Source organism: Oncorhynchus keta, chromosome 7 (genome assembly GCF_023373465.1).
Source record: "Oncorhynchus keta strain PuntledgeMale-10-30-2019 chromosome 7, Oket_V2, whole genome shotgun sequence".
Taxonomy (NCBI): domain Eukaryota; kingdom Metazoa; phylum Chordata; class Actinopteri; order Salmoniformes; family Salmonidae; genus Oncorhynchus; species Oncorhynchus keta.
In genome coordinates this window covers 2326717-2346102 of record NC_068427.1, presented here as the reverse complement: position 1 = coordinate 2346102, position 19386 = coordinate 2326717, and the positions used below count along the sequence as shown (strand labels likewise).

Genomic DNA, 19386 nt, shown 5'->3' with positions numbered 1-19386 from the left:
ATTCCCAGCAATGCGTGATTTTGTTCAGAGAGTAGTAGAGAAACTCAATGTGGGAGGAGACAAAGACCGCGTTTCTGTGGTCCAGTACGGTAGAGATCAAGAAGTTAATTTCTATCTGAACACCTACACCACGAAGGGCGACATTCTTGACATCGTCAGAGGTCTGAGGCACAGAGGAGGTAGACCCCTCAACACTGGGGCAGCCCTCCAGTATGTAAGGGACAACGTCTTTACTGCCTCCTCAGGAAGCAGAAGCCAAGAGGGTGTCCCTCAGATGCTGATACTGCTGAGTGGCGGGAGGTCCAATGATAATGTTGATATACCAGTTTCTGCCCTCAAAGAGAGTGGGGTCTTGATCTTTGGCATTGGAAACAGAAATTCTAGCAAAGAGGTTCAAAGGATTGCCTCTGACCCCAGTTATTCCCAGTCTGTTTCTGAATTCTCTGATCTCCCCAGCGTCCAGGATAAGTTTTTCTCCTCACTCATTACTGTACATGATGGCGCAACACCCATTTCCCCAACAGTCATAGGTAAGACCGGATGCATTATCTTGGAAAAGTAAAGCAACAAACACATATTTCAGGTTTGATGAAGCAATGTTGACATACGTTTTCTGTTTTGCTTCTGACACTCTTAGTGGACCTAAACGTCGCCAGAAAGGATGTAGTATTCTTGCTGGATGGTTCTGATGGCACTAGGAATGGCTTCCCAGAAATGCGTGACTTTGTTCAAAGAGTAGTGGAGAAACTCACTGTAGGGGAGAACAGAGATCGAGTCTCTGTTGTACAGTATAGCAGAGAACCGGAGGTCCACTTCTATCTGAACACTTACACAAGAAAAGAAGAGGTTGTTGACACCGTAAGAGGGCTGAAGCATAAAGGAGGGAGACCCCTCAACACTGGAGCAGCTCTCCAGTATGTCAGGGACTACGTCTTTACTGCCTCCTCTGGAAGTAGGCGCCTTGAAAGTGTTCCACAGATTCTGATACTGCTAAATGGTGGAAGGTCCTTTGACAATGTAGATAAACCCGCTTCTGCTCTCAAGGAGCTTGGTGTCTTGGTGTTTGGAATTGGAACAAGGAGCTCTGATAGCAGAGAGTTACAGAAGATATCCTATGACCCCAGTTATGCCCTCTCCGTGTCTGAATTCACTGACCTCCCCGACATCCAACAGCAGCTTCTTTCTGCCATGAACACTGCCGTTATACAGGACACAACCATGACACCAACACTAATACCAACAATACTAGGTAAGAAAAATATGGTTTTGATCTGTTCCATTTCCTCTTTTACATTAGGATAGAGTAGTCGATAGCTTAGAAAACTTGTGTAGATTCCCCTGAGGCCTTTCATGTGGTTTCTTTTCATACCTCTGTACCAATGTTCCCTATGATATAACTCAGGGCAATGCACAAATGGTCACTTTCTTTGAATAGTTGTTTGTGATAAGTGAAAGGGATGACTTTCATGTGACAGAAGCAGCTTTGTCCTGTTTTCCCTTACCTATGCCACATGTAATATGACTCTTTATCTGAACCTTCACATTCCCTAGTTGAGAGTCAGGCTCCCAGGAGGGATGTTGTGTTCTTGCTGGATGGATCTGATGGCACGAGGAGTGGATTCCCAGCCATGCGTGACTTTGTTCAAAGAGTGGTGGAGACTCTCAGTGTGGATGAGAACAAAGATCGTGTTGCGGTGGTCCAGTACAGTAGAGATCCAGCCGCCCAATTCTATCTGAACACATACACAACAAAGGGAGAGATTCTCAACACTGTAAGAGGTCTGAGACACAAAGGCGGGAGACCTCTCAACACTGGAGCAGCTCTCCAGTACGTGAGGGACAATGTCTTTACTGCCTCCTCCGGAAGCCGGCGCTTGGAAGGCGTTCCACAGCTACTGATTCTGTTGAGTGGTGGAAGGTCCGTTGACAATGTTGACACGCCTGCCTCTGCTCTGAAGGAGCTTGGGGTTTTGGTCTTTGGAATTGGAACAAGGAGCTCTGATAGCAGAGAATTGCAGAGGATATCACATGATCCCAGTTACGCTCTGTCTGTCTCAGACTTTACTGACCTTCCGAGCATCCAGCAGCAACTTCTGTCCTCGGTGGAGGCAGTGGTTATTGATGTTACTCCAGAATCACCAACAGTTTTAGGTATGTGTTATCACTGTGAATTAAGATTCAGGATGTGTTAGCGAAATGGCTGCAGAGTCTTAGAATCTACTATATAATTTGGCCAAAACACCACATTTGATCAGTTTGATTGACATAATCTATTTATTTTCTCAGTTGATCATGACCCCGCCAGAAAGGATGTGGTATTCCTTCTGGATGGTTCTGATGGCACAAGGAATGGATTCCCAGCAATGCGTGATTTTGTTCAGAGAGTAGTAGAGAAACTCAATGTGGGAGGAGACAAAGACCGCGTTTCTGTGGTCCAGTACGGTAGAGATCAAGAAGTTAATTTCTATCTGAACACCTACACCACGAAGGGCGACATTCTTGACATCGTCAGAGGTCTGAGGCACAGAGGAGGTAGACCCCTCAACACTGGGGCAGCCCTCCAGTATGTAAGGGACAACGTCTTTACTGCCTCCTCAGGAAGCAGAAGCCAAGAGGGTGTCCCTCAGATGCTGATACTGCTGAGTGGCGGGAGGTCCAATGATAATGTTGATACACCAGCCTCTGCTCTGAAAAAAATAGGAGTTATGATATTCAGTGTTGGATCTCGAGCGTCAGACATTAATGAGTTACAACGCATTTCCTTTGATCCAAGTTATGCTCTTTCAGTGTCTGAGTTCAGTGATCTTCCAAACATCCAAGAGCAGCTACTCACAAGAGTTGAAACTTTCAATATTAGTCTTATGGGTAAGATTCATTAAATGAATGAACATGAAGCCAAATTCATAATTGCAATATTAATAATTCTGGAAAATATACCAAATGTCTTTTTTCTGAAATATTAATCTAGGGAATCTGTTTAAAATGGTCAAAATTAACTTGCTGCATATATTAAACTATTAATACCTTACACTGCTATTTTGTTTTTAAAATCTTTAGTTTAAGATCATAATTGCTATTCATACATATTTTATTATCTCGTATATCAAGGTTTGTTTCATTAGGCATAAATGTAATCCTTAGAAATAACTTCTTTATTCATGTTTTACTAGGAGAAACTATGATGGGACATAGAGATGTTGTATTTCTTCTGGATGGTTCTGAGGGCACAAGGAATGGATTCCCAGCAATGCGTGATTTTGTACTCAAAGTAGTGGAGAATCTCAATGTGGGAGGAAACAAAGACCGCATTTCCGTGGTTCAGTATAGTAGAAATCAAGAGGTACATTTCTATCTGAACACATACACCAAAAAGGAGGACATTCTTGACAGCATAAGACATCTGAGGCACAAAGGTGGTAGACCCCTCAACACAGGGGCAGCACTCCAGTTCGTTAAAGACCACATCTTTAAAGACACCTCTGGAAGCAGACGTTATGAAGGTGTCCCTCAGATATTGATTTTGCTGAGTGGTGGACAGTCAAATGACGCTGTTAGCCAAGCTGCCTTTGACATGAAAGGTCAAGGAATTCAGAGTGTTGGCATTGCCATCAGACAGGCCGACACTAGAGAAATGCAGTCAATTACGTCTGATCCACAGCTCATCCTTGTGGCACGAGACTTTTCAGATCTGTCAGCAATGCATCTGGAGCTTTTATCATCAATTGCTCAGGTTTCCAGTCCTGGTTTGATAGGTAAAACTTTTTTTTTGTTCTCTCAGTCTATTTAACCAGTTGATTGCTCTGTGATGTTAAAATCTGTTAGATCTACTGGTATAGTCATCTACTCTTTCCTAGCAAGATGTTTGCTACATTCTACAAAATAATGTGTGGAACTATTTTAACAGTTTTAGAAGTTTTGAAGCTGCTCATTCATTAAAGTGTCATCAATGAAAATGGGTGACCATGGATTGTTTAATATCATCCTCACCTCATTTGTCAAATCCTACAACATCTTGATTAACCCTTCTTTCATATTGCTCTCTCATTCATTTTTGCTTCTACATTTTTCTTTCAAAGATTTTTCTTGAATATTCAGAGTGAATCCTTCCACTTTGCATTCGTGCTTATGCTTGGTATTATTACCACCTTTTTTTCTATAAAACTTTTTCATTCTTTATTTAATTGTTCTCTTCAAATTCTTTCAGCATAGTCTTACTAAAGGTCTCCTTTTTGCAGCAATTGAATTTACTTCAACTCTCTGGAATGCATTCGCTTCAATCAGCTGCAGTTGCTTACCAGCGATTATAGTATATTAATGTATTATCCTACAAAATCATTATTCCTTCCTAAGTTCTATTTACATTCATTGAATATCTGTTCCCCACTTGAAGTAAAGTACCAAAAAGAGGCATTGTATTCCTTCTGGATGGTTCTGATGGCACCAGGAGGGTAATTCCTAGAGATGCGTGATTTTGTACAAAAAGTTGTGGACAAACTCAATGTGGAGGAAACCAAAGATCAAGTTTTGGTGGTCCAGTCCAGCAGAGATCTAGAGGTCCACTTCTATCTGAACACTTATACAACAGTACATCAAGGACAATGTTTTCACTGCTTCATCTGGAAGTAGACGCTTGCTTGGTGTTCCACAGGTTTTAGTCATTTTAAGTGGAGCAAGATCCAGAGACCCAATTAGCAATGCTGCTCATGCTCTGAAACAACAGGGTATCATGGTCATCACCATCGGTTCAAACAGCTACAGAAATCGAAAAGCTGCAAACTCTTTCTTTCAATCCTTTTTTGGCATTTACATTTTCAGAATACTTTGATCTATATAGATTGGAGAATCCGCTTTTATCCTCAATGAGAATCACAACTTTGAAATGTTCTGGCATTTTGGGTAAGGGATGTCAGAAACACTTTTCAGATAATAACTTATTGAAACTCGTGAATCCCATGTGAATAATGTAATTGCCCCGCCGTTGATTGGCATTGTTCTCCAACGTAAGAACAATGTATCATTTTCTTCTCCTTAGGAAAAGCAGGCTCAAATTGTTTATTTTCTTTTGATGATATCACTTTTCCCTAAGACAAGACAAGATTCTAGAATCTTGGTGGTGTATTTAGAGACTTAATTTGCCACTGTCCTCAACACAGAGGACAATGTGCTCTGTTCGCCTGCAATATATAGCATGTGATGGTAATTCATCTGTGCTCCTTTCTTATTTGCTTGACTTTTTGCTGCATTTTAAAACAAAATGCTGCGTATTTTAAGATTCGTGCATCACATCTTTTAAAGTGTCAATCCTCGCTTGACTCTCACCACTCTATGCTGGAAAAAAAACCTTTCTTCATTTGTTTCACTGGTTCTTTTTTTGCTATGCCAAATGGTTATAGCATGTCAACCCCCTGTCCCCCTTAAGAACTGATATGACGAGTTGCATCTTGTTAAATCCACATGTACTATTCTCCCTAGTGGAATCGCAGATTGGACGACGTGATGTTGTGTTCCTCATCGACGGCTCAGACAGGAGTCGGAGTGGGTTTCCTGCTATGCGAGACTTTGTACGAAGAGTTGTGGAAAACCTTGACGTTGCCGAAGACAGAGACAGAGTAGCAGTGAGCCAGTTCAGCAGTGACGCTGTAGTGTACTTCTACTTGAGTTCCTTTTCATCCAAGGACACTGTCATCAGCAAGATACGATCATTAAGACATAAGGGAGGAAAATCACGCAACACTGAGACAGCTCTACAGTATGTTAAGGACAATGTCTTTAGCACCATCTCTGGAAGCCGACATCTTGAAGGTGTTCCACAAGTACTGATACTGCTCACAGGAGGACCCTCCAGCGATAGTGCTAGGCAGCCGGCTTCAACACTTAAAGATCTTGGCATTTTGAGCTTTAGTATTGGCACAGACTCAGTTGGTCTTCCCACCACTGCTCATAATTTTGTTTTTCCAATCACTGACTTTGGAGAGCTTCCAGACATCTTATTAGATGTACTGTTCACTTTAAAGCATACCACTCGTATTGGTAAGTAACCTTATTTTTCTAAGTGTCACTTGTCTATTCTCTTCATATTGGAAAGACAATTTGGTGACATCCAAAGAACTATGGAATAATCTAAAGTTAGTCAATGAGTTAATTTGAAAATAAAACACGAGTCGTTGTGCAAAACACAGCCTATATTTATTGTAATTTCTCGCTCAACCTGAAGAAACCACCAAGAAGGATGTTGTCTTCTTGTTTGATGGATCTGATGACATTATAAATGAGTTCCCAGTTATACAAGACTTTATACTGAGAGCTGTTGAGAAGCTCAATGTGAATGAGAACAAAGACAGCATTTCTGTGGTCCAGTACTGCAAGGATGCCATGGTCAATTTCTATTCCAACACTTATGCATCCAAAAACAAGGTTATACATGCAATCAGAGGCATCACACTTAAAGGAGGGAGACCCCTTAACACTGGAGCAGCACTTCAGTATGTCAGGGACAATGTCTTTACCTCTTCCTCTGGCAGCAGGCACATGTGTTTGTGTTCCACAAATACTCATTTTGATTAGTGGTGGGAAGTCTAGTGATAGTGTTGAACTCTCAGCGATCGCGCTAAAGCGTATTGGTGTGGTCCCTGTCAGTATTGGCCTTAGAAATGCCGACTACAGGGAGATGCAGTCGATCTCAAATTCCCCTAACGAAACATTTTCTGTCCGTGACATGCGGAACCTCCAAAACATCCAGACAGAGCTCTTTTCTGCTTTGTCAAGACTTGTCAAAGCCAGGTATCCCGATCCTACCATATTCATTAGCTCGGGAGGTAAGACACTTAGAAGCAAAGTCCTTCAGCTGAAGTGTTCAATCATTGTTTGCAAAAGGATATTGAACATTTAAAAAAAAAATACTTTTGAAATGTATTAGCCCACCTACTACAAACGGAGCAGTGGTTTATTAAAAATGTTTGTTCTCCCTTCCTTTTAGCTGAGTCTCAGGGTCCCAAGAAGGATATCGTCTTCCTTGTTGATGGCTCAGATGGCGTCGGAAGGGAGTTCCCCATCATCCAGGAGTTCATCAGCTCAATCGTGAAGGACCTCAACGTGGGCGAGAACAAGATCAGGATTGGTGTGGTGCAGTATGGCGACTCCCCCAATGCAGATATCTACCTAAACTCCCACACAACCAAGGAGGGTGTTATGAATGCTGTCAAGGGACTGAGGCAGCGAGGCGGCCGGGAACGTAACCTGGGTCAGGCAGTGGAGTTTGTCAGCAGTGAAGTGCTGAATGTTCGACGTGGCGGCAGGAAGGAGGAGGGTGTTCCACAGTTCCTGATTGTCGTTTCTGGTGGAAGGTCCACAGATGATATCCGTCGACCTGCGACCTCACTGAAGAAGTCAGGTGTTTTGCCCTTCAGCATCGGGACCAGAGATGTAAACTCTCAGGAGCTTCAGGTTGTTTCCTATGTTCCCAACTTTGCATACACTGTGGATGACCTCCCTGGCCTGTACACAGTCCAGGACAAACTGATCTCCACGCTCACAGAGATGTCCGATGACGACATTGCCAGGCTACGTCCTGTTTTCCCAACTCCGGATGGTAATGCCCTCTCTTGCTGTCATTAATGTGTTTTATAGGATTAATGTCTGTTTGAATTTCATTCACAATATTTTTGCACATTTTATGGAATATTTGGACAACACTTCACAGTAGTGGCCAGTGGTTGGCTAATTACCAGGTGGCGTATGTGTCAAATTGTCATAAAAGCATCATGATTGATTGTTGCTCTCATGAACCCAAAGCAATCTGCCTTATCCCAAGGGTTCTCGGCCATGTGAGCAACAATCCTGACTCTCATTTAGAAACATCAATAATCATCACTTGCGATAGTTTTAAAAACATATGTATCTTTCATATCAGTGAGAAATAATCTTTAAAATAAAAAGATACACTTACTTTAGCAGCTTTGTACAGATCCATACGGCTGTCTCTCTCCATCCGAAAAACTACACTTCCGCTACACTTCCTCCCCAGTTACACTTACACACCGGTGTTTGAGCATGTTAGATAACTAATTAGCACAGGTGGTTGTCTCTGTCTTCCATCTGTCTTCCGTAAACAAACGCTGTAACATGGCAGTGTGGGAACACTAAACCTATAAAAGTGTAATTTAGTATTTTGTTTTTTAAAGATTATTTCTCAATGATATGAAATATACGTTCCTTATGTTTCCAAAACCGTACTGCTAGCGATGCGGTCAGAAGATGTCTTCATGAATAATCGCTAAAGGGAGTTAGCTTCTATGAATAGGCTAGATGGATTGTACATAATCAAACATGTTTTATGCCAAGTTTTCAAACTTTCTTGAGAAGAGGCCTATGAGTAAGCATATCACTGTAAAGTCCACAGGTGTTGTATTTGGGTTGTGTTCGGTGCATGTGACCAATACAATTTGATTTGACTGAATTGACGAGTGCCCAATTATATATATATTGTATATTAGATTTTTTAGCAATTAAACAAACACTTTACATCTGAGTGTATAAGGTATTATTGGAAATGCCTGGGTCTTGTGCTTCGAATGAATACAATTTAGCTGCCCTCCAGGGGATAGTAGTGGTACTACACCCCAAAATGATGTCACCATCCATGCTACATTTTAACTGGTTTAAATGGACCTACAATTACTTTAGCATTACTTATGTCTTTTGCTGTATTGTTTATCCATGTCGGACAGAGGAGGCCAACGCCACTGTGAAATTCATGCATGGAGTAGTACAGAAATTGCATCATTTGGTGATTCTTTTTTTTTTACCACCACTCATAACTTCATAATACATCCTATTGATTTCTATCCCGGTATAGCAAATATAGGTGAATAATTGCTTCAAGGTGGTCAGCTGAGGAGATTTTACATTTTTGCATGGGAAACCCTAATCCACTAATTACTGCACGTGGCGCCACTTTGTTCTGAACAGGATAACTATCTGTTTAGAACGGGGTCATGAGGTATCGGCAGGGGCACAAAAATAAGTATCTCTTAGCTAACACACAAGTTCAACCAAACAAAGTGCTGGTACAATACTATTTCTTGAAGGCAATACAGTCTCCAGAGACCGAAAACAACAATTCTGCTAAATGTGCTCATGTGGTAGAGTGTTTACAGCTTTGATTGATGTTAGCTACCAGTGGGTTAAAATGGAAAACAACAGGTTATTTTACTGGGGAGTTTGTCAAAACAGCACTACAGAGCTAGCTGTTTTTCATTCGGATTCACTGTTAACGGGTTTCAGTCATCGGCATCACCACCTGTGATACTGTAGTCTAGTTGAATATCAATTAAAACTGTTTCTCAAATGTTACCACTAATAATGTATTATTAACAATAATGACAGATTAAAACTCGATTATATCTTTTGACTCATACAAACAGATCAGTAGTGAAAAAGGATCGATGCAAGGTGAAAACATAGTTATTATGAAGTACAATTAGAACATAAAATATCACCATAACGAATTTGGTTTATATCTATGCCCTAATGCAGCTCAATTTGTGTTGCTAACAAACACATTTGATGTGCTTGTCTTCTCCCACAGTCATAGTACCCACTGGCGGAGAAAAGAGGGATGTGGTGTTCCTCATTGACGGCACAACAGCTGTGCGCAGCGAGTTCCCCGCCATCCGTGACATGATCGGGAGGGTCGTGGAAAAGCTGGACGTGGGTCTGGATCGGGTGAGGGTGTCAGTGGTGCAGTACAGCGACGATGCCAGAACGGAGTTCCTCTTGAACGAGCACTCCACCAAAGACGAGGTCCGCCAAGCCACGAGGAAGATTCAGAGCAGGGGTGGAAACCGTCTAAACACTGGCCGTGCCCTCGATTGGGTCTCCAAGAACATCTATCAGAGATCAGCCGGTAGCCGCATCGAGGAGGGTGTGCCTCAGTTCCTCATTCTAGTCACGGGGGGAAAGTCCAACGACGACGTCTCTGGACCAGCCAACCAGCTGAAGACCAACCTGGTTGCCCCTCTTGCCATCGGGGCAAAGAATGCCGACCCCAACGAACTGCGGCAGATCTCCCTGAAGCCAGAATTCGCCTACTCCATTAACAACTTTGGCCAGCTTCCAACAGTGGAGCAACAGCTTATTGCTTCAGTCAACACCATGACCACCACTGACATCTCCAGTAGTTTTGTCCCTCCTGTTTTGGATATTGGTAAGAGATTCTACATTATTTAACCCAATGCAGTTTCTAAATAGTGCCGACCCATCAAATATATTTTTGACTGTAGCTAAGTTTCCATCCAATTGGTGACAGATTTGAATTTTCTAAAGTCTGCATAAAACAATATGATAATGTTCACACCCGAGTGTGGCGCAGCAGTCTAAGGCACTGCATCTCAGTGCTAGAGGCGTCACTACAGACCCTGGTTCGAACCTAGGCTGTATGTTTTCGTAACAAAACAAAATGCATTATATAGTGAATGTGCCCACTTTGGTCTTGGCACGTACGCTCTAGCCAACAGCTCCCAGATACAGTGCGGGTATATTCTTCAAATGGCAGCAAAGCTTCGGTCATCATGTCACCAGAATAAGACTCTCAATATTTATTGGAAAGGAGCATCAAGCTCATCACTGTGTACTTTCACCACCATGTGGAGTTCATCATAATTTATTTAATCTGTATCTTAATAAACTACATGCTTTCCCGAGTCGTAGTGGAAGGACTACACAACATATAATCGCGTGACTCCCAAGTTTACTTTTGGTTGGTTATATCAATACTTGCGCGTAAAGGTCAACTTCCACCTCCTTTTCTCAAATAATTCATTTTACAGACACAGAAAGATCCCACCCTGACTAGCATATTTTGTTTTGTCAACATTTGGAAAGTCTACCGACAAAATAGCTGTTTCCATCAGGCCGGTTGTGACATGTTTTATTCAACATGTACTTTTCCCTGAATAAAAAGGTTGGATGGAAACCTGTTTTTTATGTTTTGTATGGTATCGCCTCAACTGTTACAATCTCCTTTGTTTACATTTTTTAAATACTTTTTTGCCAACATAAAAAGTAAAACCCCACTTGCTTGACCTTTTTTTCTGTTCTACTTCTCAGCTAACCTCAACATGGGGAGGAAGGACATCATCTTCCTCATAGACGGCTCGGACACCACAGGGTCCAGTGGCATCGCCCACATCCGTGACTTCATCCTCAACATCGTTCAGCAGCTGGATGTGCAACCTGACCAGGTTCGGGTCGCTGTTGTCCAATACTCTGACAAGGTCAAGACTGATTTCTCTCTCAATTCCCACAACAACAAGCCAGCTGTGCTCTCTGCCATCAAAAGACTACGCCAGCAGGGTGGCAGATCGTCCGATCTTGCCAAAGCCATCGAGTATGTGATCAGGAACGAGCTGAAATCCTCAGCGGGTGTCCGGCTTGCGGAGGCCTCCCAGCATCTAGTGGTCCTCACCGGCGGGAGGTCCCCCACTGACGTGTCTGTGTATGGCCCTCTGCTCAAAGGCTCTCGGGTCAACTGCATTGGCATTGGGGCTGGCGGAGTAGACTCCAGGCAGCTCAACCAGATTGCCACCAGCTCTGCCGATGTTCTTCAGGTACCTACTTTCCCCGGCTTGCCTACCATTAAGGAGAGGTTCATTGCCAGGCTCAATGGGACAATCCCCGAGGAGGCCCCTACAGAAATTGATGACCCAAGTAAGTGAAACCACAAAGAATGCATTCTCGCCTTATTCTGTATAAGAAATGTACTGAAAAATATTGAATAATAGCCAAATAAATACTGTGAATAGGATTTAACATGGCACCTCTCTTTCACTCCATCCCTCTCCGTCACTCTCTCTCTCTGTTTTCTCTCAAGCTTCAGGACTCCCGAAAGCCAAGGCTGCTGACATCGTGTTCTTGGTGGATGGCTCCATCAACCTTGGCAAGGACAACTTCAAGGAAGTGATGGAGTTTATCCTGAACCTTGTAGACCTCTTCTTCACCGAGCGTGACAACCTGCAGATTGGCCTGGCCCACTATGCCACCGACGTCACCGACGTCTTCTACCTCAACACCTACAAGACCAAGGATGACATCATCAACGCCCTTAGTCGCACAGAGTACAAGGGTGGCCGCAGGATCAACACGGGTGCTGCCATTCGCCACGTGCAGGAGAACCACTTCATCAAAGATAAAGGCAGCAGGAAGGATGAGGGCATCCCCCAGATCCTGATGATCGTCACTGGCGGAAAGTCATCCGACGATGGCAAGACTGCCGCTCTGGGGTTGAAGGCCACCGGTGTCCGTATCTACGCCGTTGGCGTGGGCGACATTGAGGACGAGTTGAACAACCTGGCAAGCGAGGCCTCCACGGTGGCCAGGGCGAGCACGTTCGTGGAGCTCTCTGAGCTCAACGAGCAGATCTTGGAAACATTGGACGACGAGGTGAAGGGCATCAAGCTGTGCACTGGCGTGAGCCAGGAACCCTCAAAAGGTGAGGATCACAGATATTTGACCCCATCTTTCCCCTAGTGTTGGTGTTAGGAGGACATATCTTGCCAGATCTATGTCAATTCCTCATGCTTGTTTTACTTACATCCTTTACTTTCATATAGAACATTGATTAAAAAAATGGTTATGCTTTAGAATGACTCAGGTAATAGCAGACCGCATATGGATTGTAAACATCTGGTAAACATCTACATTACAAGACATAGTACAGTGAAGCTCCAAACACCAACCACCAATCAACCTCCCCGTATCTTCTCTCTCTCTCTTTCAGCCTGCAGTCTGGAGGTGTTGGTGGGCTTCGACGTATCCTCGCAGAACATCTTCCAGGCCCAGAGGATCCTGGAGTCCAAGATGGGTGCCATCCTCCAGAGGATCACCAAGATGACGGGCATCAGTTGCTCATCGGGACAGATCCCCTCGATCCAGGTGGGCATCCTGGCCATGGATAGTGCCTCGGAACCTGTCCACTTGGAGTTCACGGACAACGCCGACATGCTGTTTGAGGCATTCCGGGCCCTGCGCAATCGCGGCCCCTATGTCCTCAATGCCAAGACCATTTCCGCATACGGTTCGAGGTTCAAAAGCCGAGCCACAGACGCAGTCAAGGTGTGTCTGCATGTCTCTTTTTTTAATAAATGTAATTAATATCTTCACACACAGGGAACGGTGTGAGTAGAGTAGATTGAAGTCTGTAATTTATCTTTTTTGGTTAAGTTCGACTTGAGAGTGAAGCAAACTTATTGAAATAAATGCCATTCATTATTAGTAAAATGAAATGACATGATTGCCCCCCCAACCACGCACAGGTTGTGATCCATCTGACTGACGGTCTGGATGGCCAGTATAACGAAATGAAGAGAGGAGTTGAAGAACTTAAGATTTCAGGTGAGGATACGTCTTATGGCTGGATTATTGGATTGCTATGGCTGTTGAAACTACTGAGAAAGATCCTGGACAAAGATAATTAAATATGTGTTTTGTGCCATGTTAGGTGTGAACAGCTTCATCCTGGTGGGTCTGGAGCGGGTACCCAGGTTTGAGGAGGCTGTGCTGCTGGAGTTTGGCCGAGGCTTCAGGTACACCAGACCCCTCCGAGTCAATGTCATGGACCTGGACTACGAGCTTCTGGAGGAACTGGTGAGTGCTGTCACTGTCACTCACTACAGAAACGGTACATGTTCTCGTACTTGTACCTGTACCATACAGTCCAACTCAGCCATGTAACCCAACTGTGCCACACACATGCTTTTCGGAAAGAACCTGGAGAAAGTCTAAGGACTAATCTACTGTACAGTATGGCCACGTTGAACATTAGGAAGATACTTGACGTCGTAGTAAAGTCACAGATATGCAGTTTTGGATTGAGTGGATAATCAACCAATTTTGGCTGTACACAGAAAATGTTTTGTCCCATCTTAAATTCCAACTTTATATTCATTCCAATTTACAGGACAACATTGCTGAGAGGGAGTGCTGTGCAGTGCCATGTAAATGCACCGGCACAAGGGGAGACCGAGGAGCAGTCGGGCTTGGAGGATCCAAGGTTACTAATGTGTTTTGTTATTATTACTTGAACTTAACTACGGTATACGAATACACAATCTTAGAAAAAAGGGTTCCAAAAGGGTTCTTCAGCTGACCCCATAGGATAACTATTTTTGGTTCCAGGTTGAACTCTTTTGAGTTCCATGTAGAACCCTCTGTGGAAAGGGTTCTACATTCAACCCAAAAGGGTTCTACCTGGAACCAAAAATAGTTCTTCAAAGGGTTCTCCAATGGGGACAGCAGAAGAACCCTTATTGGTTTTAAATGTACCTTTTTTTTCTAAGAGTGTACTTAAGTGTGTAAAAATGTCTTGGGAAATATAAATGCCTCTTGAAAGACTATTGTGATGAGTTAGTTATACAGTGCAGATTTATGCATAATACGCTTCTTATCTTGCAGGGCAGCCCAGGTGGAGCAGGCGGAGCAGGACATCCCGGAGATGAGGGAGGACCCGTAAGTCAGATTTCTGTTCATATCTGAAACAGCTTTAAGCTCACAAATATCTGTTCAGCTTTCTTCCTGTCTTCTTTAGTAAGACTGTACCCTCAGGCCACACTATGCACCTGCTTTGAAGTTTAAAAATAATAATAGTTGGATTTACAGTATATAGAGCCTTTCCGGTGCTCAAAGTGCTGTAACACATTGCTACACATTGCACCACCAATGTGTAGCACCTTAGAGTGATGAACGGCAACAATCATCAACCTCAATGCTATTCAATATAGTGTAAATGTTGTGTAACAGGACATCTCTCTCTCTTCTCATCCTGTGACAGGGAGACAGAGGTCCTCCTGGTGTCAATGGAACGCAAGGTTTCCAGGGCTGTCCTGGACAGAGGGGCATCAAGGTAAGTACCCATTTAGCACTACTGTATCAATCAAAAGGTTAGCTGATGTGAAATCAAAACAGAATGTAATATTTTTTTTGAATAAAATATGTAAGAATGTATCTCCTTTTTCTCAATTGATCAGGGTGGTCGTGGATACTCTGGAGAAAAGGTGAGTTTCAAAAAAAATATAAAAATCAATACTTTACTTCACCTGATAATAGATAATATATTGATCACATAATAGCTTGTTTAAATGTTAGTGATGAGCAATACCCTCAATAACCATTGTCTTCTGTCAGGGGGAATATGGAGAGATCGGCCTGGATGGCATAAACGGAGAAGAGGTAAGAAAAACACAATTTATTTTACAATAAGATTTGTTTTTCTATGGCATTTGCTGAAAATGTATCCTAAAGTTAGAAGGTCATACAGAACTTTATGTGAACAGTTACAGCTTTTGACATATTGGCCTCATGTCAGAAGTTCTTTTGAAACCCTCCCTTTAATCCACGACTTTACAAAGCAAAATGTACAGTAAATCTAGCTTTGAATGCTTATGCTTACAAGACAGTAGTAAAGGTGAATATAATGACTTATGATTGACTTTTAGACCACTCTTGAATGTGTGGCTGACTGATGTATTGCTTTCCACCAGGGCAAGAGTGGAGTCGCTGGACCCCCAGGAGACAGAGGGCACTCTGGGAGAAGGGTGAGTCCTCATGTGGTCATTGCAACCTCATAAACATCCATTTCTGGCTACTTTTCCATGCATTCATTCATTTGAATTATTCTGATGTGCTTACCACTCACAAATGTTTGTTTCTGTGTTCAGGGACCCAAAGGAACTAAAGGACATGCAGGAGACATCGGGGATACAGGAATCAGAGGAGATCCTGTAAGTAATATATTAACATCTGAAATACAGTACAGCCTTATTCCAGATTACATTTTACATTTCAGTAATTTAAGCGATTTACAGGAGCAATTAGGTTTAAGTGCCTTGCTCAACAGATCAGTGCTTGTTTTCATTACAGAATGATTTAGTTCAGGGCCAGGGATGGGAAAACTGATACTGGTTCAGTCTTCAGTTGGTGTTACCTTATAATGATAGCAGGAATCCCAATCATTGGGATTCATATGTTAGATATAACAGAGAAACCAACCAAATTTGTCGACAAAGTCTTTTGTACTACATCATTAACATCCATAGTGATTCTGATTCCATTTGCTTTCTGTTTGCTAGGGAACCACAGGTCAAGATAACAATGTGGCTGGACCTAAAGGAGACCCAGGCGATGTCGGCCCAGTGGTAATGTCTTCCTCTCACCAAGCTAGTGTGTTAACTGCCTGTGGGGATTACAGTGTTTGTATAGGAAATGAACCATAAAGTATCCTTCTATTCTTAATGTTTTGTGTGCTGATTTGCAATTGCACAGTGAGTAGGAGTGAGCATCTTCACACCTCCTTTCCTGTTTAAGCCGTCACTCTGTTTCTTTCACTGGTGTCACTTCCTGTTATTGTCATTGATGTACTTTGTCTTGAATCCTAGGGAGAGCCAGGGGAGGATGGTAAGAAGGGAGGCCCCGGTGAACCAGGCAGGACGGTAATGACTCCTCTCTCTCTTCTTCTCTATTGCTAAAAACGGTGTTATCTGATATTTGGCTGAATATTTCTTTATACCGAATAGTTCACTTATCTATGCACCACCACATTATGAGGTAACTCAGTAATAACTGTGTCTTTATAATGTATTTATTCCCTGTTTGGATTGTATTAGGGTTCTGATGGTAGAAGAGGCCCACCTGGACAAGCTGTAAGTGAACCCTGAACCTTACCTCTGAACATACCCAGTCTTGATGCCTTACATTAGCAGGCCTAATGTTGCATAACCATTACTGTGCCTGATATCAGGGTAACCAGTCCTTCCACACCCAATTACCCATTGCCATCTGCACATTGACAGCACTTCCCATGCAGTCATCAGACTTAAATCATGGCCACTGTTAGGGTTCGTTCCTTTCGTTCTTCTCAATCATTATTGGCTCATTGGTGAAATTAGCATCATGACAAGATCTTTAATTAAATCATTCAAAAACCTTTATTAATGCAATTGCGGACATAAATTGACAATCAGGAACATAGCACGCATGTTTAAGAGTAAGTTCTGCATCAAACAAAAGGTCTCCAGTTGTTTCATTAAACCCTCAGTCTAGCCTGGTGGTCACTACCTTTTTACTCCTGAGAACAAAACCCTGCCTACCAGGCTATATAAACAATGGCTTTTAGTGCCATCTAAAAACTTAGCAGTAAACATCCACTCCCCAAAGTTGATTTATTGTGGAATGTTTGACTGGTCTTATCTCCTTCACTCCCCTGCAGAGCTCCTTCTTCACAGTCACACATTTCTCAGAGGGACCTCTTTATAATGAGGCAGAGAGAGAGAATTAGAAAACAACCATGGAAAAATATTAAAACCCTCAATGTATATGTATTGTTAATCTGTCTAGGACCCTATAAATGTAAGGAGAGGGGGGTTTTATAACCCTTAATACAACATAAGTATAATCAATTATTCTAATACATCAAACATTTTGGTACAACCCTTATCATGACCCCTAGGTGAACCCGACACCACCCTAATACACATACATGTACTATAGTGTGGGGCCACCATAATTAGCAGACATAGCATCCCCCTCTCCATTACTTTCTGTGATCAAACTTAGCATATCTAGCTAGCGACTGTCCTTTAAATACGCTACTCAATTATCTACAGTAAACTCACTTCATCTAATCTCAATAAACTGATCATGTTTACTGAGGTCTAATCACATGTCGTATTTAACCGAGACATGGGTTTCTCCTGTGTGATAGGGAACCCCTGGCAAACCCGGAGGCGATGGTGTGCAGGGAGAGCCTGGTATTGGAGGATCCAGAGTAAGTGCCTCCATACACTGTGTTTCTAGACTTGTTGACAGAACATTGTGTCGTTTGCGGTGTGCATGTTTATCGTCCCTTGCCAAAAAATCCATTACTGTCATTACACTTTTATTGGTATCAGTCATTACATGGGCTTTCATAGTAGCCATGTTTATACTGAAGCTAAGGGGCTGAACTAAGTCCAACAGGCAGTTCAACTTCAGATTCAAATCACACTCACTCTGTAACTAAACACAATTTTTTTATCCACCAAATCTATTGGTCACTTTGATTCTACAGGAGACCCGTCTCTGATGTAGACATGTGTTTGTGATGCTTTTTGTCCTATTCAGGGCCAAGCTGGACCAATCGGTGCACCTGGAACCAGAGGTGAGGACGGAAACCCTGGACCAAGGGTAAGTGAACTACCAGCTCCATTTTAAATGTGGCACACTTCTGATATTGAAGCTTCTGCAGCATGTTAAGACCTCAGTCTCTTCTTTGTATCAAGACATACAGATAGATGTAGGATCTTAATTTGAGTCAGAAAAATAATCCTTTTGCAACAGGAGATGTGAATTATTATGTGGATTATAATTAATAGACATTTTTTGGTAGGGGTTTGTCGTTAGGGCAAATTAAGTCTGACATTTTAAAGTGGAAATTACGAATGTAAAAATTCTCAACAACAAAAGATTGGACATATGTAGGCTTCTCAAAGGAACAGTGCCAATATTAACCCCTAAAACATTGGTCCTAGTTATAGTAGATCTATCTAATCATTAATATTTAACCTAATTGTTTGTGCCACAGAGTGATGAATTACAAAAGGGTTTTCGTGTCCTCTTTGATATTAGACGTTTTTTTTTTTTGTTGACATTTAAGTTTGGACTTTGAGATGTACTGCACGGCGCCATATAACTTGATGAAAAGGCATCTAATTGGGAATCACAGTAAACACAAGCAATGTGCGGTTGGAAAGAAGTAACACATGTTCTGTGGGAAACGCAGACAAAATGAATGCATGTGCCTCCCAGCTGACATACAGGAAAAAAAATGCTGACACTGTTAAGAGCACATTTCACATGTCGGGTCTGTAGGAGTGAATCTGCTTTGTAATCATGACATACGACAACACGCGTTGCTTCAGCATCTCTGTAACCTGACAGTGCCATGGTGTCAATGGTGAGAAGGTTTTCTCTGATTTGTTTGTTTTATTCCAGGGTCCAGGAGGAGCCCAGGGAACCCCCGGAGACAAGGGCAGGAGAGGAGCTCTGGGTCGCAAGGTACAGAACTGATCATCATTGGCAACGCTCTAGTCTAGCCTATGCCTCACAGTCATCCCAGCCTTGTTTAGGTTACAGTATATTCACAATGGCCTAAGCCTCCCACTCTCCCGTTACTGGACACACATACACGGCCTATTAGAGTCAACACAGATTGATCCCTAACAAAACTTCCAGGCCCTGTGTCACATTTACTTCAAGTAACGGGGGTGAATGCAATTAAATCTGGAGGAAATGTCTGCGTGACTCAGAAGGAATGTTTTTTTTCGAAGTGTGTTCTCTCTCTCTTTCTCTCTCTTTCCC

General features: G+C 42.7%; 1 protein-coding gene across 1 annotated transcript in view; it reads left to right on the top strand.

Annotated features, from left to right (window-relative positions):
- Window positions 1-19386, top strand: part of LOC118385867 (collagen alpha-3(VI) chain-like) — a 92214-nt gene that overhangs the window by 55148 nt on the left and 17680 nt on the right. The window contains exons 18-41 of the mRNA XM_035773042.2: window positions 638-1249; window positions 1552-2151; window positions 2287-2865; window positions 3171-3752; window positions 6977-7588; window positions 9587-10204; window positions 11107-11706; window positions 11870-12487; window positions 12776-13110; window positions 13311-13389; window positions 13496-13641; window positions 13955-14047; window positions 14449-14502; window positions 14825-14896; window positions 15021-15047; window positions 15178-15222; window positions 15534-15587; window positions 15711-15773; window positions 16122-16187; window positions 16428-16481; window positions 16656-16691; window positions 17753-17815; window positions 18151-18213; window positions 19021-19083. Of these exons, the coding sequence (XP_035628935.2) occupies window positions 638-1249; window positions 1552-2151; window positions 2287-2865; window positions 3171-3752; window positions 6977-7588; window positions 9587-10204; window positions 11107-11706; window positions 11870-12487; window positions 12776-13110; window positions 13311-13389; window positions 13496-13641; window positions 13955-14047; window positions 14449-14502; window positions 14825-14896; window positions 15021-15047; window positions 15178-15222; window positions 15534-15587; window positions 15711-15773; window positions 16122-16187; window positions 16428-16481; window positions 16656-16691; window positions 17753-17815; window positions 18151-18213; window positions 19021-19083 (6134 nt within the window). The remainder of the gene's footprint in view (window positions 1-637; window positions 1250-1551; window positions 2152-2286; window positions 2866-3170; window positions 3753-6976; window positions 7589-9586; window positions 10205-11106; window positions 11707-11869; window positions 12488-12775; window positions 13111-13310; window positions 13390-13495; window positions 13642-13954; window positions 14048-14448; window positions 14503-14824; window positions 14897-15020; window positions 15048-15177; window positions 15223-15533; window positions 15588-15710; window positions 15774-16121; window positions 16188-16427; window positions 16482-16655; window positions 16692-17752; window positions 17816-18150; window positions 18214-19020; window positions 19084-19386) is intronic.